Source organism: Corvus cornix, chromosome 1 (assembly GCF_000738735.6).
Source record: "Corvus cornix cornix isolate S_Up_H32 chromosome 1, ASM73873v5, whole genome shotgun sequence".
Lineage (NCBI taxonomy): Eukaryota > Metazoa > Chordata > Aves > Passeriformes > Corvidae > Corvus > Corvus cornix.
Window position 1 is genome coordinate 44,826,614 of NC_046332.1, and position 27,974 is coordinate 44,854,587.

Sequence of the window (27,974 nt, forward strand, 5' to 3'; positions counted from 1 at the left end):
CCCTGGCCCCGCCCCAGCGGCGCGCGCGCCGTGCCTGCCGGGGGGCGCGCGCCCCCTGCTGGGCGGCGCGGCGCGGCGGGGCCAGGCCGAGCTCCCGGGGCTGCTGCGGCGGCTGGAGGGGTCCGGGTGGGCTGGGATATCTCACACTGGTACCGGAGCCTGAGCTGGGCGGCGAGACAGCCACAGGCGTCCGGCCTGTCAGACTTGGCGAGCACAGGGGCCCCTCGAGTTAGATGTCAGGTGTTCACCAGCCACGAGCTTCTGCCTTGCACTGCAGCCCAGTGCCCCAAACTGTTTTTCTACATCTGACTCTCCTGTCCAGGCTCTCCATTTCTGTTAAACATTAGCAAGCCCGAATAAGCTCCCTTTCTTGCGTACAAACAGAAGTCAAGCTGATTCTTAGATGCTTTCAAAAGATAGCAAGTTTTAAAATATCTTCTTTGTTTAACTTCATAAACTCATAGAATGGTTTGGGTTGGAAGGGTCCTTAAAGATCATCTAGTTACCACCCCACTGCCATGGGCAGGAACACCTTTCGCTATCCCAGGTTGCTGCAAGCCCCATCCAATCTGTCTTTGAACACTTCCAGGGATCAGGCATCCACAGCTTCTCTGAGCAACTTGTTCCGGAGCCTCACCACTGTCACAGTAAATAATTTCTTCCTAATATCTAATCTAAACCTACTTGCATTCAGTTTGAAGCCATTCCCCCTTGTCCTGTCACTAACATGCCCTTGTAGAAAGTTTCTCTCCATCTTTCTTATAGGCTCCCTTCAGGCCAATTTTTCCTTCAGATCTCCATATTTTAAACTCTCTCTCATGTGGAAACAAGGCTTTCCACGGCAGTAGAGAACTATGGGCATTTTCATTTCTTTTAAAAAGACTTCTTTTGCAGTCTGGATCTGGCATTCAGTGCATTAGCCACTCTATCTTTGAAAGTTCTTGGTAAAACAAGTCTTCATCCCAGCACAGAAGACTGTCTCACGTGGAGTGCATCCATATCTATTCAGGCTACCACCACTGCTGTAATTTAAAACAAGCAAACCAATCCCTTTTCCCTGCATTGTGCAAAGTCACAGTTGTCTTGATGCCTGCATAGCACTACTGAGTGCAGCAAGAAATGTGGTTTAGATATTACAGTGAAGTGACACTTCAGTAATTTTCCTATTTCATGCATGTTTGTAAGGCATTTTACATGAAAAATGAAAGTAGAAATGAGACTGGGATGACACCTACTCTCAGTCAAGATTTCCCAGAGCAGCAGTCTGCCCCTTGACAAGCAATTCCTCCTCACCAAAACGGTTAAACAAATCACATAAGGGCACAAGGCTGTGTGGTGGCTTGGGGGGTGGGCAGGGTGACATTATTTAGGTTATGATATCAGATACTACTTGGCAGCAAACAGCTCAAAACCTTGCTTGAATCCTGTTACAAGACAATTCTAGAAGGAAAGCTCCAAAGGAGCTCAAGTGACCCTGTAGGAAGGAAATAACCCAGGTTATCTCTTGCTGCAGTTTCTTTGGGATGTGAGGACAAATGAACTACAAACACAGGAACACCTGTAAAGTGGACCCTGAAAGAAATTTCTTATTAACAATTGGGTTTTATTGTTCCCTCATATTTTTTGCAGACAGGTATTTCTAGTTAAACTATCTCCCCTGTCCTGTCACTGACAGAGCCATGTCACACAGCAGTGATACTGGTGTCCTTGAGACAAACCTGATGACACAGACCACTGCCTCTTCACTAATGCATTTGCTAGATCAAAAGCAGTGTTCAAAAATACAGTTCTACCCTGGAAAGCAATAGCAACTTCTTACTCACAAGGCTTTTTCTGTTTTGGTGTTTGAGTTTTTATTTTTACTCTATTGTATTTTTTCTCTACTGATGAAATTCTGTAGTTTTGTTCTCACCATAGCACAAGCCATAGCCATATGAAAAGGATAACCAGCTTTAATTAATATTAAAATAGATTATTAAATTCTAATTGTAGAATCTTTCCTGTTGCCATTAAGTCTAAAAAACTTCTATTAGCTTTTTCCCGGAAAAGCCCCTCAACATGTTTAGGGCTGGCAAACCAACTGCACATTGTTTTGGAAGGCAGCCAAGCATGCAATGCTTTACAACCATACAAGGATTATTTCTAGTTAATGTCAACATAATCCTACTTCTGATGATGGAAAATAGCAAAGTGGAAATATTCTAGTTGGAGAACAACTTCCAACACCTCATCTTTGTAATCAAAGCACTTTCACTCCCAAGCTGTTCCCCCTAGAGATGGAGAATCAAACGTGTGTTGGAGCAGGGCAGGTGCACTACAGCTTCCCAAGACCTTGTGGCACAACATGAAGACAGACTGGCAGTCAGCCTCTTAAAAGCTTGCAGTCACTCCATGAATTCAAGTACAGTAGTAAGCTTTCATCTTCAAGCAGGTCACGTAGTCCCAACTCTTTCTCTATGGAGATATAAATCTTAGAAACATGACAGTGATACATGATCCCTGCGACTTCTTTCTCTTTTGCCAGGCTTTGTGCATCCCTTGGAAGTGACTCAGGGTTCACAAAGAGGGCTACAGCTTTCAGATAGAAAAATGCTCTTCATAAGTGACCACTAGTCACTTAATACCACCTAGTGGTATTGACATTTAAAACAGAGTTTACAAGTATTTGAAAGAAAACCCCCAACCCTTCAACAGAATTGCCAGTATCTATACTTTTGTACATTTTCACATCCCTATAGATTTTACCATGGCTTCCAACTTACACAGTTCTCTCAAAAAATGTCCCAAGATACAGGGCAACATCCAACCTTCATGGCATTTTCTGGCCCCAAAGCCTTGTCATGGTTGTTTTTGCTTTTCCCCCCAAAAGATGTAATCACTCTGCCATCACAAGAAGCAGGAAGGAAAATATATAAAATATATTTAGCAAAACCAGTAAAATTAAAGTGGAACAGAAAATGCAGTCAAGTAGCAAACATATACAGCAGCAGATTTTACAGTTTTTCCTAGACATACCTCTGCACTTTTTTCACACACGCTCTTTAAGGAGAAGGAAGAAAATAGAAATCAGATAGTGTTATGAAAGAAAACATTTCTTTTCCTGAACAGTAAATGGGGTTTATTACTGCTTTCTGCTTTTGAAACTCCAATTCAGACTATATATACCTCTAAGAAAAATAAGAGAAGGACACCCTTTTCTCTGTCCCTAAAGCAAAATTACACTGTCCTCCTTTTACAGACTATACTGGTATTTTAAATAGTTACACTCGCAGGATCTAGACATTATCTGGCCATCTTAAGGGATGCAGGTAACAAACATTTTAACCAAGATACAAAACAGGTATCCAATTTTTCCAGCTTTCCTGAGGCTGAGTGAATTGTTTAAATACATGTGCGCTTATCAAAATCCATGTTACAGTACATTTTAACAGTAGTTTGTTAAGAAATCATGAAAGTGCATAACAGCCTAAAAGCAGGCAAAAAGTACTTCAGAAGAACAGTCTTTCCTTAAAGTGGCAGAAGAATATAAGCTTTCCCCAAAGCAGTGTTGATCTTACGTGAGGACATCGGTGATCATCCTAAAGATTCCACAGTGTGGTGGTGGGCTTTTGGCTTTGGGGGTTTTTTTTTGTGAGTTACAACAATCATTTCAAAAACAAATAACCATTAGCAGTATTGGTGCCGTTCCGAAACTAAAGCAAATGTCCTGACAGCTTATTAAACCAAGTTACCAACGAGGCTTTCAAATCAATACTTGTGTTGGAGTCTATTGATAACTCATTCAGGGAACACCAAACACAAAGACCGGAAGCAGTTTGAATATGCCACAAACCTAAACTGCAGCATCCAAAACAATAAGTTAAAGCAAATCAAACATACATGTCTTTACAACCAGTAACAGTAGGCCAGACACGGAGGGGAAGAAAAAGGGAAGTACATCACACCCATAGCTTTGCTTTACTCTAACTTGCAAAGGCAACATGGCATGTCAGGAAAATCAAATCCGATACCATCTAACAGATGTTAAAGTGAAAACAGCTGTTCCACAAGATTCAAATATAGACAGGAGAAAAACTAGTAGTGAATTATGTATCAGTCACAGTGGGTAGCTTCTTTGTTCTCTTTGGATATAGAGATTTCTGGAATGTTTTCCAAAATAAAGAGGAATTTATTATTTAATCAACAAAACTCACACTGATAGTATCACATTTCATTTCAGAGAATTCCAAAACAGTACTCTCTTTTCCCCAACCAACGTGTTGATAAAATGGCAGACTTTTACTAATCCCTTTCAAGATGACATGGGTTAAAAGTTACGGGATAACACTTGTATCTTGTAGATTGATCTATTTTTCTTTCTCCAGATAAGATTGCAAAGTTATCACTTTCTTCTCCTCCTCCTCCTCCTTCCCTCTTCCAGGTCATGTACAACCTGCTCCTTGGTTGGCCGACCAGACAAATTGCACTTGGAGGGTTGTGCTTTCCTACTTTTCTGTTTGTAAGACATGGCAAATCACTGAAGGAAAAAGTCCACCACCAACTCCACCATGCGCAACTGAAGCCAATATAAGTTTCATAAAGGCAAAATTGATGGGGTTTGTGTATACTTAGACAAACAACTGTGAATAAAGGCTTTGTACCCAAATCATTCAAGTTTATTCCAGAACTTGTATTTAAGGTAAAGCAGAATAGTTCCACTTTCTACATGAAAGGCTCTTGGATACGCTGCTGTTAGTCTTACCAATTGCTTTCAGGAATTTCCTCAAAATGACTTTAAATGTTTCTGTCCTTCCCCAAAATATTCACTGAACTAGACCATGCCAATAGAAATATATAACTGCATAATCTTGCTTTTGAAACCAGTAAAATTCTAGTGATACATACAGCCAAGATATATAGCAAGCTGTCACCACCATAGTTGTTGCGTAGTTTTACTTTCAGGATTTGTGAAGCTTTTTTTTCTTTTCTAAATGATGTGAGTGCATGGAAGTAAGAGAGGAACAAAAGAAAATAGCTGTAGTTTATCTAAATGTAATTGTATTATAGCACATTAGGAACTGCTGCCTGTAACTGAACTTCTCTGATATCCATGAAGTAACATACTGTTAGATGTTCCTAACATGGGAACAGATTATGAGTTTGGAGAATTCTGTGCCAGATATCATCATAAAAACTGTTTAGATTAAATACACACACACACTCTCACACAAATTAAAGACCCAGAAATCAGTATTCCTTTTGAGTAGACAAATACCACTGATAATAGTGACCTGAAAAGTCACTGTTAAAACTTCTTTTGGAAGATGGGGGAAAAGATTAATTTGATTGTATATTCACAGCCGCTTCTGGTAATTGCAGTCCAGTGTGAGATACTCCTGTGGCACCCCTAATCACACTTTTTTCTGTTGATGGACAAACTCATTCCTTAAGTGCTGATGTAAACTAAAGTTACTCCACCAACTTTTAATCTAATTACTGTGCATTCACTGTAGCCAAAGAGCGAAAGGTGTAGCCTAAGCTTTCATAATGTTCCTATTTATGTTTCCACTGTAAGGAAGTATAACAAATGCTTTTTCAGGGATTCAACACAGGTGAGATTTTAGAAAAATATTAAACAAGAATACACACAAATCACACATGGCCAAAACAAAATAATAAAAGTCTTTAGTGGAAAACAATTTTATCCTCTTCCTGCTTATGGATCTTAAAAATACACAAAGTGATCGTTCCAAAATTGAAAATTCAGTCGTGATAAGGCTTGATTACACAACCATTTCCCAAGTCTTATTGCAATAAACTGTGAAATACTTCTATGCAACTTCATATCTTCAACTGTACAGGTAAAACAATACTTGAAATCAACTAGCACTTCACTCCCTGTGTTTTTAATATATAAACTCAACACAGTACTGAATGACACATTTAAAATATTTACACACCTGACCAACAGCAGTACTAGCATTTATTGCCTTAAAACTGCATGTTCACTGCATGGAGGTTCCTTATTTTGCACAAAGAGAACAAATAATATAGGTCTTTTTTTTTCTAATTAAAAACTCCAGAATGGTTCAATGGGAGATTCAAATGTGTGGGGAATGCTATTAGAGAGGTTTTCATCAATTTCAAGTATCAAGCTGTAACAGACTGGAAAATTACATGGATAGTATCTTTCTCTTGAGGTTGGAAGGGCCTTCCAAATCAGCTTAAGAGTGGCTTAAAAGGACAGGAAAAGCAGAATAGGGAATGGGAAGAAATGAAAAAGCAGAATCATTTTTAATTCATTAAAGAGAAGGGAAAGCCTTCTCTTTAATGAATTAAAAGGGGTATCTTACTTCTCAGTTTCTAAGGCCCCAAGAAATCTCACACTGAAAAAAGGGTTTTATAAGATAGCTGAGAGCTTGAGGCTCTAGAGCAAAACATACTTCATGATTTGCTTCATGATCAGTGCTAGAAAACATTAATCTAATTTACTGAAAACAGAGCACAATCTACTCAAATGCAAATTTATGGGGGGTGGGGGAGCAGGGCTGGCTTTTAAAATTTTAATTGTAATCATTAGACTTTGGTTATACTGAGTGACTGGAACAGACATGGGAGAAATGAGTGGTGTTTGTTCTTTGCAGAAAAATGTAAAAAAACCAAAAGTAAACCAAACAAAAACCCTACCACCACAAGCAGCACTTGTCACAAGCAGAGGCACCGAAGCCTGAATAACCAACAACTGTCCTCTCCCTCTGTAGATCAGAACTGAGGCACACTGGTGGGGAATCTCACCTTATTTAAGAAGAAGCCGCCATTCCAATTGGCTGTAATTAAAATAATTACAATTTACAGCAAGCATGACTGTACTGCAGTAGATCAGTCCTGGGAATACTGCACCACTGCTGCCGCTACTGGGCTTTACAATTACGAAAATCTTCTGTTTTCATTACAGTAAATCTTACACCTCACAAAACTAAAATTAAAGTATATAATATTTACATAGCATCTCAGATCCTCAATGCATTTTACAGGCATAAGCTAATCCTCACAACATCCCTGTGAGGTAGGTAGGTGTTAATGCTACTTTAACAACAATACAGTTCTAGTGACTTGCCAATGGCCACCGAGGATCCAGTGGAAAAACATTACAAAATTAGAGGAGCCTGGCTCCTACTCCTGCGCTTATATTCATCAAGCTACTTCCATAAAAAAAACACCCCTTCTTATGTAATTACTTAACCAAACCTGAAATTACTTGAAGTGTTTTACAAGCAAAATGCTGCAAATTTGTATTTTTTAATAGTTTTACAGATCACAAATTAGAATTCGCTTTCCCTTTTAAAGAACTAGATTTTAAATGGACAACTGACTGCTCTGAGCAAGCTTATTTTCTAGAACTACATGGCTTAGACATAAAGGGATTTGCCCAGACAAACACTGGGGCTTTAGTGAGTTCTACTCACTATGAAAGCGATGACTCCAATTCAAACCCCTCTCTTTTAACTAGTAGGATTTGGACATGCTGAGAAAACAAGTTTCTCATTCCTGAGAAAAAAGGTGAGCCCTTTTATGACTAAACAGTGAAACACAAACCTCTGGGCAAAAAGTAGCAGATTCTGGCGGTAATTCAGTGAAGCGAATTAAGGCATAAATGCACATGAAAGTGGAAGTTTCATGCATCCAGTCCACTTCTCCCTGTCCCTATGTATCTGTGCTTTCAACAAGGTCTTGAATTTTATGATTGAACTCAATGGTCATGCTTGTCAGTGTTGAAAACTATAGGTTGAACAACAGAAAATTATTATGCCAGCATTAGAACTAACTATTATAATGGGGAAGGAGCTGGCAAAATGGGAAAGAAGCTACTTAATTTCTAGTCTCAGACTGAAAACACTGGTCTAATAATCTGTTTTAGCAAGAAGAGTCTAGACAAATATATTTGTTACAATTATATCACGCAGCATTTATAATTCGGTTTGAATTGTCTTTTTTCTTCCTTCAAAAAACAGGTGCATTTTTAGAACCATTATTCACTTTGCACAGTGAATGGAAAGTCAATGCAATGATGCTATAAAACTTTCAGAACACTTATGTGGAGTCAGCTCTCAGTGTTCACTACAAACAGTCTATGAGTCTTTCCTGTGGACCTCAGTGTGCTTTCACATCCAGATTTACAGCAACTGGATGTGTAGAAGTTCACAGAAGATTCTTTTCTTTTTTTTTTTTTTTTTTTTTTGGTAGGGATACAGAAGCCAAATAGCTCAGGTAGAAGCAGTCACCAAGCCAGCAGGAGTATGAATGAACAGGACTTATTCCCAGAAGCCTTTGCAACCATTTCATGGATGTCACTAAGCACAGACATCTTAGCATTGCTCTAAAAGAAACATAAAAAGGCATGGAAAGATCCCTGTTGAATATATGAGAATGAAAGAAAAATTAAAAAACAGGAAAGTGTAACATCAAGCAGGAAAATTACAAAAAACTCCAAACCCTTACTAGGACAGTTTTCCTTTAACACATAATATTATTTTTAAATGAAGGTCAAAGGAAATTTTTAAACCACCTTTAAAACTAGTCTTTGAAAGTAAGTGTTCATACTTTAGCTGATGTCTTGATACTCAAAAGATGCTGTGTGTCTCTTATTGTTACAACACAGTGGGCCTGACAAGAAAAATAATGGGCATGCACATTACTTTGCCCAGAATACAAACTCAATTTGTGCTCCCATTCATCACAATATGCAAGGGGATTTCAAAACTTTAAAGTTAATAGATATTTTTAAATAGTGAGCCAGCTTTAAGATTAATTAAACAATAGTGACAGAGCTAGTTAAAAAGGATGACTGAGTGTATCAGTTAGTCAGACCCAAACCATGGAATATTCGCTATGATCTCTTTGAAGACTTCAGTCTGGATATCTGACATCAAGCACTTCATAACACACCAGCAGCTCCTACTGCTGCCGATGTTCCCAGGCTTCAGTGCCCTTCATCTGAAAAAAATGAGGTTTCAGAACTTCTGTCCCATCCAATGTACAAACTCAGAAAAACTCCAGAAGCAGTTCCAAAAACAGCAAACCCCAATTTAAAAATAAAAATTCAGCCATCACTACAGTTTGAAACAGAATGATCTGCCAGGATCATTGTATTTTGTGCAAGTGCACAGTCAAGAAATCCTTTAAAGAAAAGCACTAGAGCTTCAAGAAAAAATTGAGAGCAATACCCCTGTTCTAAAATACTACGCAAAATCTTAGAAATAAAATACTATCTGGGAAGGTACGCTATTATCTAAGAAGTTTTGTGGTCACTTTGTAATGTGTAAATCTGCCCTTGCCCAGTTTTCACATCAATTAAAAGAGAAAAGTATAATAAAGAGATGGCATTTTTGGCCTTGTAGATCCATGCTTGAGACACTTACAGATTTAACTTAAAAAAAAAAAAAAAGAAGAAGAGCCTTAGATCACATAGCACAGTATTAGAGATTTGCATCTGTTGTGAGATTCTGGCTATTGTGAGTAATTTTGAGATGAATAGCTGAAAAATGGCACAGAATTGCAAACACGAAGCTCTACATAGCCATATAAAGGTGTATACCAGACTTTTTATATAAATTTTAAAAACACATGGGAAATTTTCAACAGCATAATCTAGCACAGATCTTAAATGGAAGGGCCCACTTCTGCCTCTGTGTATTTCCACAGAAATAATTTTACTAGACATGCAGCATTTGTGTTTGCTTCAGTTTCCTCTGGCTCATGACAGGAGACAAAGCAGGCCTTGCTTTCATAGTCATGTGCTGCTCTCCCTTCTTGGTTCTTTATACTCAGGGCACTATATTCTGCTATGATAAAAGCTTAAGTGCTGATATAAAAAAACCAAGCAAGAGCAGAGCAGCTGGGAGACCTCTGCAGAAGTGGGGCTAGATTCAGCAAAAACAAAAATCTCCTACAGCACTAGACTTCCCAATTACCCTTCCCCACTGGAGTCAGACATGCTTGAGTAAAAGGGTTTGATGCCCCTGTGCTAGCATAATTGTTTTAGCTAATGCCCCAACTTTGTAAAGTTTGCCAGTAATTCACACCTTTTGGGTTGTTATTGCTTAAGCAAACAGTTCAGTGTAGAAATACATTGCAGTTGCGTGCAACCCAGGTGAGAATCAAAACAGATACTGAAAGTAAAACTACACATGAACCTTGCATTAGACACTCATTCCAAAACAACACGTCAACATGAAGGGCTGCAAAAGGTACACAGCAGCTCAGTGCCAACATCCTAAACCAACTCTGAAGAGTAATATCTTGCCTTAAATCTTGCCTTAAATTTCTTACCTAAAGTATATGAGCTTTTTTTTTTTCTTTTAAATTAAGGCAATGAAATGGCTACAGTTCCTAAAGTTCATTTTAGGGGAACAAAAATATACACCTTTTTTTCTCTCTGAACTTTAGGCAGCAGAACATAATGTAAAAACCTGCATTGCATTCAATCTGCAATGTCAGACTGACGTAGAAGAACAGAACTAAACACAAGTTAAAATACCATTTGGTTTTTCTTCCCCATTGGAACACAAACTCAAACTTTAAGAGAGGAAAAATAAAGCTTAAAATCAGCTAAACTGTTTAGAGCTTTATATGTATCTGCATCACACTCTAACATGATTTTGGGTAGAAAAGAAATCTGTGTGTTTATACGACCACTCATATTTTAAACCAGTGCAGGGGGAAAGGCACTGCATTTATTTTATTGTGCCCATATCTGCACATAAATGGAAAAAAATTCAATTCAGATTTTCTGTTCATTTTCTTCCACACCCAAGTATGACAGATTGCAGCTAATACATAATAGCAAAAGCTGATTCAAAGTTGACCTCTCCTATTCCATGGTGTTGCGTTCAAACTTCCAGGCTCTCTAGAATCTGAGATGGCTGCAAAGAACCCAGAGACAGGTACAAGATTTAGTCAGCATTCAGCATTTCTCAGTGCATTTTGCAGAAAGGGTCTAAATTAGGCATAGAGTTCTGTTGTTTATTTTACACAGAGAAGTCCACCAACATTTGCCATAAATTCTTCTAAACTCTTTAAGAAGGCCATCTTCTGCTTACGGTCCAGTGTAGGAGGAGTGCTGCTTGCAGTAAGCTTGTTGAAGGCATCTGCTAACCGCTGGTAAATTACTGGATCTTGTTGAGTTGATAGCAATGTTTCAACTAACTCTGAATATTCAGCCTGTTAAACATAAAAAAAAAAAAAGATACAATATATACAACTTCTCTCATCATGACAAGAGCCAGAATAAAGGCTGTGACAGAAAACCATCAGTACCTCCTCACCTGTCCTCACAGCCTTTCACCTACCTCTAAACCAGATAAAATCCTTCATCCAGGCTGGGTATTTTAGTAAGGCTAAAGAAGTCTTCAAAGCAAGGTACAGTGCTTTGCAGTGCAGAGTAAGATAACCATTTTAAGGCAAAAGGGCCTTCTGGCTCTTTCTTAGCATAGGCTTATTCTTAATGCCTGCCCCATGTTCCACACCAATCATCTCCTCCCACAAGTTCTCCATTTTCTAGGGTCCCTTCCCTGCGACAGAGCTTAGATTCCTTTCTAAGAGCTTCCTACTTACTCTCATGCTTACTTGGACAGAAACAAAAGACAAAGAAACATGTCAAAGATGACTGGAAGGACACTGCCAAGGAACACACACCTGAAGCAAGTCCAAAGGGACCGAGCTCTGGGAGTACAAATGAAGGACACAGGAGTTAGAATGGCAGTTCCCTCCACTCTACCCATGAGGGGCTGGGTAAGGGTAGACACAAGAAGAATTTGCCACCAAATATCACAGGGTCCTTTTCTCTTACATGTTCATGAGTCCCTCTTTGAGGGATAAGGGCTGCTAACAAGAGAGAGGATCCATGGGACAAAGTGGCTTAGCATCGTCTTTGCCCAAGGCTTGCCAAGCCAGCAAGAAGGGCTTTAAAGGGCATGTTGAGGGATGGTGGTAACAACTTGTAGATAAGTAAAGAGAGAGACCAAAAGTATTAAGAACACAAAGAAGTGTGATGGGTTTAAAAGTGCTCACCAGGAAGGGTGAAACAGGCTGAAAGGAGGCCAACCTGAAATGCCTGTATAAAAGTGTGTTCAGCTTTGGAAACAGAAGGAGCTAAGAGCTCCATGGGCAGGTTCAGAGCTGCAACCTTACTGCAGGCATTGATATGTGGTGGGACAGGTGGCATGACTGGAGTGTTTCAAGGGACAGATGGAAGCTTGTTAGAGCTCTTTAAGGAAGAAGATGACAGAAGATTGACATTTCTTGAAAAGTCAGCTCAAATTAAAGATGGTTTTCTACAGACTGGGCAGCAATCTAGTTGAGTGCTTATGGATCATGATCAGAGGAGAAGCAGTAAAAATGACATCATCTTTTGGGGTGGGATCTTGTTACAAATCCCCAGAACAGGGCTTTTAGTGGACTGAGTCATCTCTAAGCAACCTGAGGAAGTTTCCAGATCAGACTTACAAGAGATTATCTCCCTGACATTTGCTCAAATACCAGATGGGCTACCCAGGGGTGTGACTTTGCATCTGCTATTCACAGCTAGTAAGAGCTGGTCAGGGATGTGGTAATTAATGCCAACCTTTCAGCTATCATTAAATAGTGGAGTTAAGGATTCTCAGGAAAGCAAGGAAAGAGGACAGGCAAGTAAGAACCTGGACATCATGAGAGCAGATGTCACCTTATTCAAGACAGGTGGGTGGGATCCTGTGGGAGTGAGCTCTGAAGACAAAAAGAGCTCAAGAAAGCTGACAGGCCTTTAAGGACAACCTCGTCCAAGCACAAGAATGGTCCGTCCAGATACTGAAGAAAACAATAAGGACACAGATTCAGCTAAGCAGGGACTTAATGACTAAACTCCAGCCCAAGGGCAGCACATGCAGGAAATAGAAGCAGGAACAGCTAGAAAGGAGGAAAGAAGAAACATTGTCTGGACAAAAACAATGACAGAAAAATGAACTTCAGCTAAAGTTGAATTTAGCAAAGGACATCAAAGACAAAAAAAGCAGCTTTTACCAGTACTTTAAAAGAAGGAACAGGGAAAATATGGGTTCTACTGCTGAATGGAATAGAAGATTTAATGATCATAGACGAGAGGTAAGACTGAAATAATCAATGCTTTCTTTTGCCTTGGTCTTTACTGACAGGTTTTTCCAGACCTTTGTGACTAGAGACAGGGTTCAAGAAAGAGAGGAATTATGCATAGTAAAGAGGATCAACCCATGTATCTCTTGAGAAATCTTGATGCATGCAAGCTCATGAGATCTGACAGAATCTATCCAAGGGTTCAGAAAGCTGGTTCATGTCATTCATTACTGGCTGCTCTCTATCATCTTTGAATGACTAAGAAAATCATGAAGCAAGTACTCTTGGAAATTATTTCTGGGCAGGTGAAAGTCACAGAACCCAAGGGAATGGCCTGAAGTTGTCAGGGAAAGTTTACATTGGGTATTAGGAAAAGGTTCTTCACCCAGAGGGTGGTTGGGCACTGGAACAGGCTCCCCAGGGAAGTGGTAACAGCACCAGCCTGACAGAGTTCAAGTAGTGTTCAGACAATGTTCTCAGGCACATGGTGTGATTCTTGGGGATGGTCCTGTGCAGGGCCAGGAGTTGGACTTGATGATACTCATAGGTCCCTTCTAATTCAGCATATTCTGTGATTCTGAGAACAGACAGTGTGGATTTACCCAGGGGAAATCATGCTTTACCAACCTGCCTTCTTTGACAAAATGACTACATCTATGGCTAAGACGAGTGCAGTGGATGCCTAAGGTGAGTCTTTCGCAGTTGTGTACTGCACCCTTGCAACCAAGCTGGGATTTTATTGTCTAAATGGGTAAAAACACATGTGTAAAAACACACCTGTACCATCAGCCTATAAAGGATTGAGGTTAATGGCTCATATTCCACCTGGAAGCTGGTTCCAAGTGGCACTGAGAGCTCTCATCTGGACCTTGTCCTGTTAAATATTTTAGTCAATGACCTGGAGGGGGAGGGAAAATACACTCTTCTCAAGTCTGGGGATGAAACCAAACTGGGGAGTGCAGCCAGTGCATTCAAGGCCAGGACTGACATTTAGAGACACTTACTCAGGCTGGTGCAATGAGCTGACAGGAAAGTCACGAAACTCAAAAAGGACAAATGCAAAGACCTGCAGCTGAAACAGGCAGACCTCCTGAGGGTCCCTCCTTCCAACCCAAATGATTCCATGATCCCAAATGATTACCAGGGACACAAGAAATAACCACTCTCCTTTAACAAGTGACTTCTTTTCAGGGTGTGTCTGAATGCCATACCTGATGCAAACACACTAACGTGTAGAATGCTTCACCTGCTGCCGTTGTCATTTCTGTATTGTGCTTCTGAAGTACCAGCATATCAAAAACCATCTGAAATTGCAAAACAGAAGTAGTTGTGTAAGTGTAAACTTAACTTTCTACTTCACCAGCATTTGTTGCTGAAGCTCATCTTCACTTCTGATAATAACAATGAACATGTATTACAAACATCCAAGGTTGCTGTTTGCTTTGTTGCCCCCTTTTTTTATTTTTGAATTTAGGTACCAGTAATGTAGAGGCCAAGTTCTTTTAGAAGTTGAGTCTTGGCTTAACAGCATAAATTCACATCTCAGAGCACTGGAACCTCTTGTTGATTTTTATCAACTGTTCTTCAGAGAAACATGACATCACTTATATTTTTCTCCAAAAGCTGCAGATGTGTCAGAGAAATAATGAAAAAAGCCTTTGCTCTTTCAGAATAAAATACGGAACTTTTCCTCAAGTTTTGGAGACTCCTATAGCTCACAGAAAGTCAACCCGGGAACAGATTAGTAAAGAGTAATATTATAATATTAAGTGAAAATTTAGGATTAAGGAACAAAACTATGTTAACTTAGAAGACACATAAAGACAAAATTATTTAAGTTTCTCATTCTCTCAGCTTGTCTGATGGAAGCTTTTAATGAGCAATCCTCAGAAGTCCCCATGTCAGTTTGGTAAGAAAAGTTGTCTTAGGTAAAACTGAAGTCTATACAAAATCAGAAGATAAGTACACAAATTCTGCAATTACTTTGTTGCCAGTTAGTAGGAACCTGGTTGCTACCAGGTCACTTCAAAATTTATTAAAGTGGATAGTCCTAAAAGGAAAGTACCGAATGCGATATTGAATTAAGAAAACACGTAGTTCATTAGATACATTGAATAAATGACAGCATTTCCTTTCTAGTTCCCAGCTATGATCTTTTTCATGCCTTTCCTTTTAGCACTCTACCCAGCCTCCAGTTCACAGAATCCTGGAAGCTTTCTGTTCACAGCTTCCACAGTAACTGCTAGAAGTGTCAATCAGTTCAAAGCTCAAGTGCAGAGCATGGATATATAAATTGCATTCTGAGAGACTCAGGGCTTTTGTTTATTGGCAATAATGGAGTGGTTCCCTCTACATCTCCATCCTCTTTTGTACTCTAGTCCGATATCTTCAGTTCTTCATGCCCTTTTTCTTCTTAAGCTGCCACTTTTTTTTTTTTTTTTTTTTTTTAGGTGACAGGCTGTTTCCTACTATATGTGTGATCCTGATTAATCTGGATATGATCACTGTTTGGCCTCTGGATGCTACCTTTATGCAAAAAAACAAAGTAACACAAAACGTAGATGCCTTACCTTAAGAAAGTGCCTCGTTGCTAGAAAAAGGGTTGAATCTGTTTCTTGTGCTTTTGCACACTGTTCTGCTAATGGTGTTACAGCCTCCAGACAGAGCTGGCAAACCTCTGAGCTCATTCTGATAATTGGTGTTAAAGAATTGAAGTCAGAGTTTAATTAAATTGTGGTCAAACCACCCAGCTGTGACACTAGAAAATATCTGAAATTCTTGTATGTTTCAAGGTTTCTTTTCACTACAAAGTTGCTAATTAAAAAAACACTAGAAAAAAGGGGGGAAAAAAGGTTCCAACTTCATTACCTTCTTTTATTAGCTACATGCCTTAAGGTAACATAACCCTCTCTGACATAACATTTTCAGAAAGAGTCCCTTATGGTCAAGCTCATCTGTTTCTGACACGTGCCACAGATTAGTAAAAATGGTACTCCCATTATGAGAGGGAGAGCCCATTGGCACCCTGACAGGAAATGCTCTGGAGCCAGCCCAGTAGAACAGCAGCAATGTTTTGTATTACCAGCTGAGAGACTAATTCAGGAATGGCTTTGGGATACCAGCTGAAGGCTTATGAAGTTACACACTCTGAAATGAAGTAATGGAGGAGGCAGGAATGGCTGCCAGAAAAAACTTACATGCTAAGCTACTTAAAGGCTGCGCCCAAGCACCACAAGTTAGAGGCAATTCAGCAAATGTTGGAATCTCAATGGACACTACAGCGAAACTCTCAATCCCCAGAGAGCAGAGCAAGAGTCAATTACCGATATATAATTATAGATGCAGATATTCATAGAAAGAGGAAAGAAAAAAAAACAAAGATGAAAAAATTGTTATTTTTAGCAGGTCCTTATAAAAGCAACTTAGTTTTTTTTTTTTAAACATTCCCAAGCTCTATAAAGGATACGATGACATCCCTAACTCCAGTGAGTACATTAGGCTCTTAAAGAGGTCCTCTGGAAGTTGTGGGATTTTCTCAGGGAATATCTCACATATGAAAGTGATTAATTTGTAATATTGATTACACAGGGATGGAAACTGTCAAAAGAAAAACATGATATTTTTAGATTCAATCACATAACTTTTCTGGCATAATTTTCAACGGTAGAAAGAGACAGGACTGATGCTTTGCACTAAAGAAAAATTAGAATGGCTACAGCTTTATATAAATACAAACACTGTGGTACAATAAAAGATGATTACTAAAGATAAACAGTTGATGGTGGCAGTCTGGTATCTGCTCTACACAAATTAAAGGAGTTTTACTTCAGATGTGCATAAATCTAGTCCTGTGGGGTAAAAGCCTTGCAATCCTTTGGAGCACAATTGAGGGGCTCCCATGGTACATTTTCAGTTTGATCTAAAATGGACACAGCCCTTGCACTCAGCAAGTGCTACCAGATGAGAAGCCATGTGAAGAGGGGACAGCTCAGACACCCTTCAGAAGTGTTCCCCGGGTTCAAAGGAAAACATGAACACAGTGCAACCCAATGAAATGCTGCTGCCCCATTGTTTCATATTTTACTATTCTACTGACAAGCTGCTGATGCCTACAATTGAAAGCCATCTGTATTGTGAAAATAAATAGTTACTTTTAACTAATATCACAGTTTATACTTCTTGTCACATTTCTGACACAATGAGAAAAAGGACTCCATAAGCCACATTTCAGGTTTGGCTGTTGATCTGCAACAGACTTGCTTTTAGAAGAACAGTTTTGTTTAGGATCTTCAGATATACATTTTCTCAGCTTACAGTATTTATTTTCAAAGAGTATCTAGAACTATGGAACAGTTGTTTACATTTAGGAAGTCTAGAAAATTCAAGTTATAGAGGTCGAATGCATATAGGAACAAATTCTGGGAATTCATTACTATAAAGCTTTCACATTCTAGCAGCTCTGTGTAAAAATATACTTACCTTCAGCAGATCTTGTGACATTAGAGGCAGAACTAAATTAACCCCATATAAGACCACATCTGCTGCTGATACAGATCTATTTGTAACTTGCCCAGGCTCATGTCCTCTAAATACTTCATCTGCAGGAAAGACAAAAAATATTTTGCATAAAAGGAAGATTAAACATATTGAAGTAACAGTCCCATTTCTTTATAATACAGACATTTTTAAAAATAGGACTAGTCCCCTCTCTCCAAAAAAACCATGAGGCACTGTATTAAAATAGAAATGTAGTGAGTGGAGGCGGTCACTTCACTCTATATTTACATTCATTAGGACTAAGCATTTCATAATCACTTGTACCAGATGGCATGCTAAACCAGAACACTTCAGACACTGAGGGCTCCCTTCCATTACAGAACATTGCATTTGTTTCTAGTGATAGCTGCTTCATGCCTGCACACATAAACACATAGTGATTAAAATACTACTGCATTTTTATACTTTTTATATATATTATATATTTACATATGCTTTAATATCTTTTATAAAGAGAAAGAGAAAAAAATGGGAGAGTTAATATAGAAAATTCTGCAGTTTGGATGCTGCCAAGTTTTCTCCAGTTACAGGTTAAGGCCTATGTTTCCCATTAACTGGCAGTGACCTTACTTTTATAATTCCTGCATTGAGTCAGCAGCAGTACGTAGAAAACTTGCAATACATTTGATCTCTGGGCATTGCATCTAGGTTTTATTCACATTACTTCATTTCATGGTAAGTATTTTAGTGTTTTCCACACAACTAACATCCAGATCTCAAAGCAAATACTTTACATAACACTGGGTTGTCCATTCAAAGGACAAAGTCTAAATCTGGTTCTGTACTTGTGTTGTGCATGCATGATGAAAAAATAAAATGATGTACTGCATTTTGGAGTACAAGGCTCTCTCTTTCAAGATGTACCTCAGAAAAGCAATTAATATCAAAATATGCTTGGTATCAAACTGAATCTGCCTGGGTTGTTATCTGTGCAAAGTGTATAGAACATTGTGAGATATGAACCATGCAAATGTTTGGCTTATTCAAAAGCAATGCACCACAGCTAACTGCCAGAACATACAACTGCAATTTTACGTGGCAAATACATGTAAGAAAGTAACAGGCTGGGATACAAGAAGGAACCCTTAACTACACCCAGAAATCATAAAGCATGTTCTGTGAAAGAGGAATACAGAAAACCCTCACATGGTGGAATTTTAATGAGCTCAGCATTTCACAAAAGTTCAATCCCGTACTAAGAAGACGATCCATCTGCTTTCTAGCACTACTTTACTACTCCAACTTTTCTACCTGCTTTTTGTTATAAAACTGCTGGTACAACATGTTCAGACTCGCAACATTCAGATTTCAAGCTGTTTTATACAACCCCAATTTATTTTGTAACAGCAGTAGTAATTTCAGATGTTAGAATATTGTGAAAAGTCCTTCCATTGCTACTTTAAATAGCAATTTTCATATCCGGATCTAGTCAAGCCTAAACTTCAGCTTTTCCTTTATATGGACTGAACACAAGCCCCAAAATGGTTCTTACAGTTTAGAAAACAACTTGTGGTTCATCAATCACCAATTCCTTAATACCTGTATCACTGAAATCTATGAATTCTTTTGATAGAAGATTAGTGAGAAGCTCCATAATAAGAAGGAGATCCTGGTACTGGTCTTCTTCTGCTGTAACATCTATCCGTTGTCGACCTAGATTATTCTTGGAATACACCTGGAGCAGAGTTAGGCAGGCCTCATACAAGTTCATGGCTTTGGCCTATAAAACAATGTTACATAATAAGAAAACTTCCATATGCTAAAAGTGACACACTTTGTTCTAAGATGGCATTACTTGGTAGACAATACATCAAGATTTTAATTTCAGTATATGACCACTTTTGTACCAACTGTAAACAAAATCATCAAGGAAACAGCCACCTGAGACTATAAGAACACTTACAGCCATATATGGATGTGCTACTGATTGAAAGAGCAAAACATTACTTTTCTTGATTCCTCAGTCTTAACAAAAATCCCAACAAGAGTGGCTTGGAACAGACTGACACATCGCACTAATCTCACAAACTAGATTACCAACAAAATCCCCTGGGGACACACTTTAGTTATAGAAGTTTGGAGCCACAATATGCTGTTTGTACATACCCAGTTTGGAATAGGCAGGAACTCTTCCAGACGCAAAAACATAATTAGCCAACACTGCAAAGATCTAAGTGCACTGCACAAACTCAACATTTTAACTGTTAACTTCTTGGGATCTATTAATGCCTTGTCGAGGACCAAGGCAGTGTCTCTATGGTATGCATTTGCCACATAAAACAGTGCTGCAATTCTCCTAGACTAGACTTCTGAGAAGTTTAATATTGTTATAAAAAAATACTCAACATTGTCTGTCCTCTTCTGCCACCCATAGAGTCAGACTAGTGATGAATTGCGGATAAATTTATTGGTAAAAAAACCCTAGTCTAAATGTCTTGCTTTTAATCTTTGCAAGTGTATGTTTTAAAACATAGGAATTCCTTAACAGATGTGTCCATATAGTCTTTCTTTCTCTCTATAAAAATCACTACTTTTTTTTTTTTTTTTAAGGAATAGCACTGTATACACACTTACACACATGCATGTGCACACACACATACTCTGCCCCCTCCTTCCCCTTATGGATGTATTTACCTCTCCAAGATAGCAAATTTGTTTATGTGCAACTTCAACAAAGACTTCTATTATGAGATTGACAGTCTCTGGTGTGTTTTTGTATACTTCCATTAATCCAATGCAATTATTAAGGAAGTCCATTAGGAAATTGAAGAGAATTGCTACATTATCAATCTGGGTAGCCTCAGCAATGCCACAGAGTGCTTCTAAAGTAGCTGTGATTTCCTGTTTCACTTCCTCCTCTTGACAGATCTGCTGAAAGTTTTCTTGGTTTATCACATTCAAGAATCGCTGCTGAAGTGGCTGAAGAACCTTGACATTTTTCAGAAAAGTCACATTAAGATAAGCATACTATTATATGAGATGTGAGATTTAAATAATTTAGCAAATTCATTGCTTTTGGCATGGCAGTACAAGAATCAATCACTTCCACTTTCCAATGACTCAGTTATGTTATCTGTCACATTAATGTAAGCAGAAGTGGTAGCAATTAGTGCTTCTCATTGTCCATCATGGTCTGCAGGCAGGTGTCAAAATGAGCACCTCCATAAATATTTTAGGTAATTTTGTAGTGTTTAAACAAATAACAATGACTTTCTCTGGTTCAAAGCATTCCATTCCCTTCAAATGCAGCATTAGGGGAAAAAAATTGTTACGGCTCATTAATGAAACCACTAAGATTAATGCCCACAGTTATCTTTGCCACATTATGATTCTCAATAGTGAAATCACTTCTCATCATTTGTATTTGGAAACAACTTAGAAACTTCCATAAAAATAGTTAAATGTTTTTTCCCAATTACTTCTAGTACATTACAGTCTTACCTTAAATCACTAGTTTCGTAGCTCTGCCAATAAAAGCAAGTTTTTCTCAGAAGGTCAATGCTTTACAAAGTTATGCGGTGCTTCCTGATACCATTTCAGCTACTTTCTAGCATCAACCTTTCTGGTGTTAAATATTTGATCTTTAATGGAGCCAGGGCATAAAGAGCTGGTCAAGATTCTTCACTATGTTCCACATTAGCTTTTCAATTACTGTCATTATGATTAAGTGATAACAGAATAATTCATAACACCATAAAATTAAAATGAAAGGAAGAAATGTCCTGGTACAAGGGAAATTTCTAATGTCCTATTATAGTCTCTTTCAAACATATTGCTCTACTGTCTGCTTCACAAATCCTCCAATTAATTATTAGTGGTTTCTCTTTAGGTTGAGATATTCTAGATACAATTTAGATACAATAGATACAAGTATTGATCAAAGAGATAATAATTAAAAAAATCATCAGTATTAAATATCAAAATATATTATACAAATTGATTTTGTGTCACCATAAAATTCCCTAAACTAACTTGTTGTACTGCTTGCTTATATGGAGGTAATAGAAGTATCAAAATAGCTTACCTCTGTCCAGTATTGTTGCTTTGTTTCTGTATCCATATGAGCAAAACCTCCTAGAACTAAAGCTTTCATTAGCGTTCTCTGCACAGAACTAGACAAATAGTGAAGAGGAGGGCTTCGCCTTGCAAACTGTTTAGCTAAATTCCACCAGTTTTCACACTGAATAACTAAGTTTGCCCTAAAAAAGAGGGAAAAAGATTTCATTAAAGACTTCACAAAATTGTATGAACAGAGCACATCATGTTTCTAGCAGTTGCCAGAAGTTTTTTGTTGCTATTTTTAAAAAAATTCCTTTATTCTGAGGCCAAATTGCCTTTTGATTTTCATCTTACTAATGCCTCAGCTTTCAGATTTCTATCTCAGATACTCTGAAAATAGATCAATTCATACAGGAGAAAAGCAGGGAAGTGCTTTAGTTTTACACACATACACACACAGAGTTAATGGACATACTGCATGGATTAAAAGCTTAGTCTCATTACATCATAATAAAATAAGCAATTTATTCTAAAACTAGCTCCTGTGGGGTTTAATTTTTTTTTAAAAGAAAAATCCTCAAACATTTTAAATCCTCATACTTCAGAGCAGTCTTTCAGTAGACTGTGAATGCATGATTGCATGTATAATTGCAGGTCAGTTGACAGAAATAAAGCATTCAAGAACTTCCTGCTTCACAGGTTGCAATACCAAAGAAAACTTTGAAATTTGTCTGAATCCACAAAATCCTGTATTTAAAAAAAAGAAATTTAGGTTTACAAAACATATTTCATACTGGCTTAGCCAGCACCTGAACTCCTAATCAACAAAATTAACAGCAACACAAAAATCCTTGCAATAAGAGTGGAGACCAGGACAGTTTTCCTTTCTCACTGTTTAAGAGTGAGGCACAAAAGTAAGAGAAGGAGAGTGCACTTCTAAACAGTAATAAAAATTAGGTGATGTTTTGTCAAATACAGGTCTCACTCCTCAGCTTATCAGACAAGTTTGTGGTGTTTTTTTCAGTTACAGTATGTTACTAATGTAATTTGACTTACAGAGACATGAATATGAAGTGCCCTATATCTGGATTACTGTGGCCAAAAAACTTTAAAGGAAGCAAAAGAAACTTTTTGACTTCCAGAGGTATAGCAACTTACCGCTCTCTCCTTTCCACTAATGTTACTAGCAGTTGTACAGTATCATTTGCAAGGTCCTGCTCTGAACTCCACACTGCCAGGTTACTGATCACTTTTTCTAAAAGGTAACCCACAATCCACTGGGAACCCTCTGTATCAGCACCAAATGCTGTACTAAATGGCAGACTTATCTATAAGAAAAGCATTAAAATGAGTGAGTTTTACAGAAGCCAGAACCCCAAAGTGTATGGCAATCATTGTCAGCAAATTCTTTTCAGGCTGTCACTTCTTTCCTACTTAAATTACACAAATGTTACATAGACAAAGGCAAAGAATATCTGTAACAGAAAAATCTTTGCCAAATTTATCTTGCGATTTTAAGGACAACACCTAAAACAAAGAAAAGTTTCAACCTCATTACAAAATCAGGTTTGAGTATGCCTAGCTTTTAAGGCCAATGAAAGTTCAAAAGCTTTAATAATTAAAAGAAAGATCCCAAAATCACCTCCCAAAAGTGTTTCCATGAATTTAAGACATAAATCCTCAAAATTCAGTGGTAAAAATTATTAGAAATAAACCTAGTTCTTGATCTAAATAGAAACTTGTAAAAATTAATTTTCACCTCAATTTTTCTAAATGTGCTTTCTGCAGGTGGTTTCTTCAATCTACATATCTTTTAGGAAAGATGTCACACTCTGGTCCTGGCACATTAAAATATGCTTCCTTGAAATTGCCTGTTCTCCTATCTTTAAAGGAAGTTTCTCAAGAGCGAAATCCAAAGACTTTGTAGTAACTGTGCAGGGGCTTCCTGTCAGCACACCACTAACGATTGTACCTTTAAGGACTCACGATATATACATGACTGAGGTTTAAAGGTAAATAAATAAGGTTTAAACCTAAAAATAAGGTTTAAATAGAGGTTTCAATCACTTTCACATGCCAACACAAACAAAATGTGTGCATTTCCTAGACACTCTGTTTTGTTTCTTTACACTGTTTTTCACGTGGATCTCCTTCTAACATGATCTCCAATTCTTGCCCAACTGGTACCTTTACAAATTCTTAGCTGTGCTGTATGTATGAGCCGAATAATATGACTTCAAGTATTTACAAGTCTATGTGATACCTATTGCTGTTAAGGAGAGGCCTCCTGAAGCGTTAGTATGCTTAGTTGCTTCAATAGTGGAAATAAAGGGGAGGAGGAGGAGACTTCCCAAAAATTAGAGCCAACAGGACCTCCTCAGGATGGGAGGATGGGTGGCCTCTGTGAGCTAGCTGGATTACAGTTAGTTCGATAAGCAAAATCAGGATCAAATTCTAATCACGATTAGTGCTGTCCAAGCACAGTGAGAAGTTGCCCTTTACAAAGAACGCACCGTTGAAATAATGATATATACAATGAGAATGAGGAGAGAAAGTAGCATGACATTAGCTAATGTATACTACCTTGTGGTGGTGTTAAATATCTAACTCAGAATCACAATCAAGAGCAATCACAGTATTAGAGATGAAATGTAAAATCTGATGGACAGTCACAATTTATAACATCACTGCAGTCAGTGAGTTTCACTCACTACACAGCCTAGGAGCACTGTGTTATTCTGATATGGCAATGGCTATCCAAAAAAAAAAAAAAAAAATCACATTTACAGCAAAATGTGCAAGAAGAGTCCCCTAACAACTTGTATTTCTAATTAGCAAATGGAAGAAAACATCAATTTTCAAACAAATTCCAAAACGAATCACAACCCATTTAACATTAAAAATACTTTAGCATTGCACTTTTAAATAGCTACACTGACATCTACATTCACAAGACAATATTATTGCTAATACTCACAAATAAATTCATAAAAGTTATATCCTTACCTGATCATACAACTTTTCATCTACTAGGAGATAAGTCTTTGCCCAGCGCTTGAGAAACCATACAATATCTTTGCCCATCTGGGGGCTCAGGAGGTGCGTGAGATTTGCCCTTATTGCTCTAGATTCTACTTCTGACACTCTTAAAATAGCAGATAACAACCTGCAGATTTAAAATACAATGAGGATGCTGAGCGTGGTTTTTGGAGAAGCAATGCAACTACCAAAACCACTTTCATTTTTCACAAAATATGACAGAAGGATAATACAAAGCACTTCAACTTTAATCAAGTAAAAACACCTGAATTTATTGTTTTTGAAATGTGAGGCAAGGGGGAGAGAGAGAGAGAATAGACCGGCAAATATCATCCAAAAAGTAAGAATTATGCTTTAAAAGACAAGATTTAAAAGTAATTTTGACATCAAAATTACTGCAACAAAGAATCTTCACAAACATTGTGACAAATGGACTACTTGGGAGTGCCTGAAAAGCTGTTTCGAAAAACTGCTTTTCCCTTCCTTGCACCATGAAGTTTAGTGACCAAACGGGTTCTAATTGTGCAGCGCTTGCAGTGTGACACATACCAAAAAGCAAATACAGAAATGACCAGTTGCTTTGCTCTTGTTCATTACTGCAGGGAAATAGTCTGAAGTAGTAAATCACCAGGTGACTGCATTAATACAATCAGTCCATAAAACGACTTTAAATACTAGCTTCGGTATTAAATACTAGTATGTCAAATTTTGTAAGAATGTGATTGTACACAAGAAATTTAGGAGTTGACAGTGGCCTGTTTCTTGAAGAACTCTGAACTATTTCAGAGGTATTGCCAAAGGGCCTCAAATCTCTCCTTATTTAGATCTGGTTTTTTTTCCTACCACCACTGAGACACTGCATCAAGAAATGCTGTTTGGTGGCTATTTCTTGAAGTGGACAATAGTATAAGTGAGCAATATTCAAGCTTCTGAACACTAGACACCCCTCATTGCTAATGAAGATCTGCTTTTTCTACCTTCTTCACAGAAAAAAAACATTTAAAGAACACAACAATTTATCTTGTGTGAAGCCTCTTCTGTGTCAACTAAGAGTGGAATGCAATCTTCTGAAGTGTGAGGATTCAAACTGAGGAGTCCATTGTGAGCATCAGCCTTCTTGCAAAAAGAGAAGGGAAATCTCTCCTGCTTCTTTTATAGGCTGACAGTGATGTGTGTACATAACTGACAACAATTCCTCATGCCCTGAGGATCAATTTTGCTGCTACTGCCAAGCTTGGGCAGTAACTCATGTTCAAAGTAGAGAAGTTCACTGATGTTCTGGAAAGCATTTGCTAAAGCTGTATGTATTATCTAAAGATTTTGAACTGCCAACTTTTTTTTACTTAAGTAGTTTTAAGGATTTTCTGTAATAGATCAAAGATAGGTTTTCAGTAGAAATATAAAAAACCATTTCTGTTTATTTCCTTTGGCTCATTACCTCTGTTAAGACTATTAGGTCAATCCTTCCTTTTTCAAATGTTCGGTGTTTACATATTGCTTACTTTTCACATTCACAGAAGTCTACTCACATTCTAGGTTTGTTTTTTTATCTCTAAAAAAGCATTTAACACACTTAATAGTACAAGATGCATCCTTACCTAATTACAGAATCAGTTCTGTTGTACCCTGGGATGGAAGAGGCCTTTTCTCCTGGAGATCCCAGTATCTGAAGTGTGGTATTGATGTCAACCTCGGCTGAATGTTTAATGGAATATTCCATGACTTCTGGAGGTATTAGCGGAGTCTCTCCCTGAGTATCATTAGCCAAGAGGTAGCCTTACATTAAAAAAGAAAGAGTGATCACAACTTTCTACCCTAGGTTAACTTATGGCTTTCTGATTATAGAATCCATAGGCTTAACTGCAGACATCACACCAGAATCAAATGTTTATACAGACCCTGACTAACACTGCTTAAATGCATACAAATTAACTTTAGAATCCTTAAAGCCATTCAGTAGGGAAGAAACCTGAAGTGACAAGAAACCAAGACTGGAAAAAGAAACCACCAATTTAAAAACAGATAAAAAGAGACAAGATTTGCATCATGTAAAAGTGCTACAGTCAATTCATCTACTTGGGAGAGGGACAAAACATTTCGTTGTCATTTTTTTCTTCTTCTGCTATGTGGTAAAAAAGCCTTGATTTTACAGCTTCCCCACAGAGTCCATATCATTTGGGACTTCTGTTTCGCTAACATTCCAAATCTGTCAGAGTCTTTCAGGCCTCAAGTCCATGTGCTGTAACACAGTTTTCCTCGCCTAGCAACTGCAGATCAGGTGAAGCATGTGTTTTCATAAAATACTCTGGGCTCTAGATAATATTGATTCCAGCTTTAGTTGTAGTCTTCAATATCTGAGCTCATAACCATCTGTGAGCTACAAACTCCATCTCACAGTGTTACAAAAATATTATAATCACATTCATGTCAACATCTGAGAGCAACTAAAACATCAGATCTTCAAAAAAGTACCACAAAATATTTCATGTATTATACATTTCTCCTAGCAAAGTACAGACCATCTTTAATTGTTATTATGTTTGCCAACTTAAAATAAAATATTTCCATCTAAAAATCAAGCCCAAAAAGGTTCTAAATTCAAGTTCCCTGAAACATAACAAAATGGCAGGTCATAGATCATCAGCACTGAGAAATTCTAGAACTTACTTGATTATCTGTCACCACTGAGTACCACCATTACCCTGATCTCATGTTGGTTCCCTTACAAAGCCATGTGCACCCACACACCACCACTGATACCATGAACGGACTAATTTCTTGAATAGGTTGACTGATAACACAACTCAAAAAAACTGTAACAAAATTAGTTGCAGGAGTTTCCAACGGACATTGATGAAACCTTTACATGAGGTAATCATTAGAGATAGTATTCCTGTTACACAAAGCAGATGATAGAAAGACAAGGACTTTGCAAGTCCTGTATGTAAGATGAAATCATCGTAAGGGATAAAATGTATAGTCAATCAAGAGTAGTTGATATACAGGGATTTTTTTTTTCCTGAGGTGTTCCAGCTGCAGTAAGACTACTGGAATAAGTACTATTTAAAGCTGTTCACTAACCTGTAACTAAAATAAGCCAATGAATATCCTCATACAGGTCATCAAGCACTTTATTGTCAATTGAACCTGATGCTGGTGAGGCAAGTAACTGCTGCTGATGTCTTTGCAACTGTCCATGGAGCCTTGTCACTCGGTCTTCTAACAAACTGTGGACAAATAACAAGAAAGTAGCTTCAATGTTTTTAAACTGTTTT

The 27,974-nt window shown here is 38.0% G+C and overlaps 1 protein-coding gene across 1 annotated transcript in view; it reads right to left on the reverse strand.

The window, feature by feature from the left end:
* Positions 1–2,895: 2,895 nt before the first annotated feature.
* Positions 2,896–27,974, reverse strand: part of XPO4 (exportin 4) — an 81,254-nt gene continuing 56,175 nt past the window's right edge. Inside the window, exons 12-23 of the mRNA XM_039565055.1 lie at positions 27,781–27,926; positions 26,298–26,475; positions 24,667–24,826; positions 22,819–22,988; positions 21,686–21,860; positions 20,296–20,589; positions 19,201–19,381; positions 17,584–17,702; positions 16,571–16,701; positions 15,675–15,792; positions 14,316–14,408; positions 2,896–11,199 (exon numbers count right to left, since the gene is read on the reverse strand). Coding sequence (XP_039420989.1) covers positions 11,002–11,199; positions 14,316–14,408; positions 15,675–15,792; positions 16,571–16,701; positions 17,584–17,702; positions 19,201–19,381; positions 20,296–20,589; positions 21,686–21,860; positions 22,819–22,988; positions 24,667–24,826; positions 26,298–26,475; positions 27,781–27,926 — 1,963 coding nt within the window. The 3' untranslated portion in view covers positions 2,896–11,001. The remainder of the gene's footprint in view (positions 11,200–14,315; positions 14,409–15,674; positions 15,793–16,570; positions 16,702–17,583; positions 17,703–19,200; positions 19,382–20,295; positions 20,590–21,685; positions 21,861–22,818; positions 22,989–24,666; positions 24,827–26,297; positions 26,476–27,780; positions 27,927–27,974) is intronic.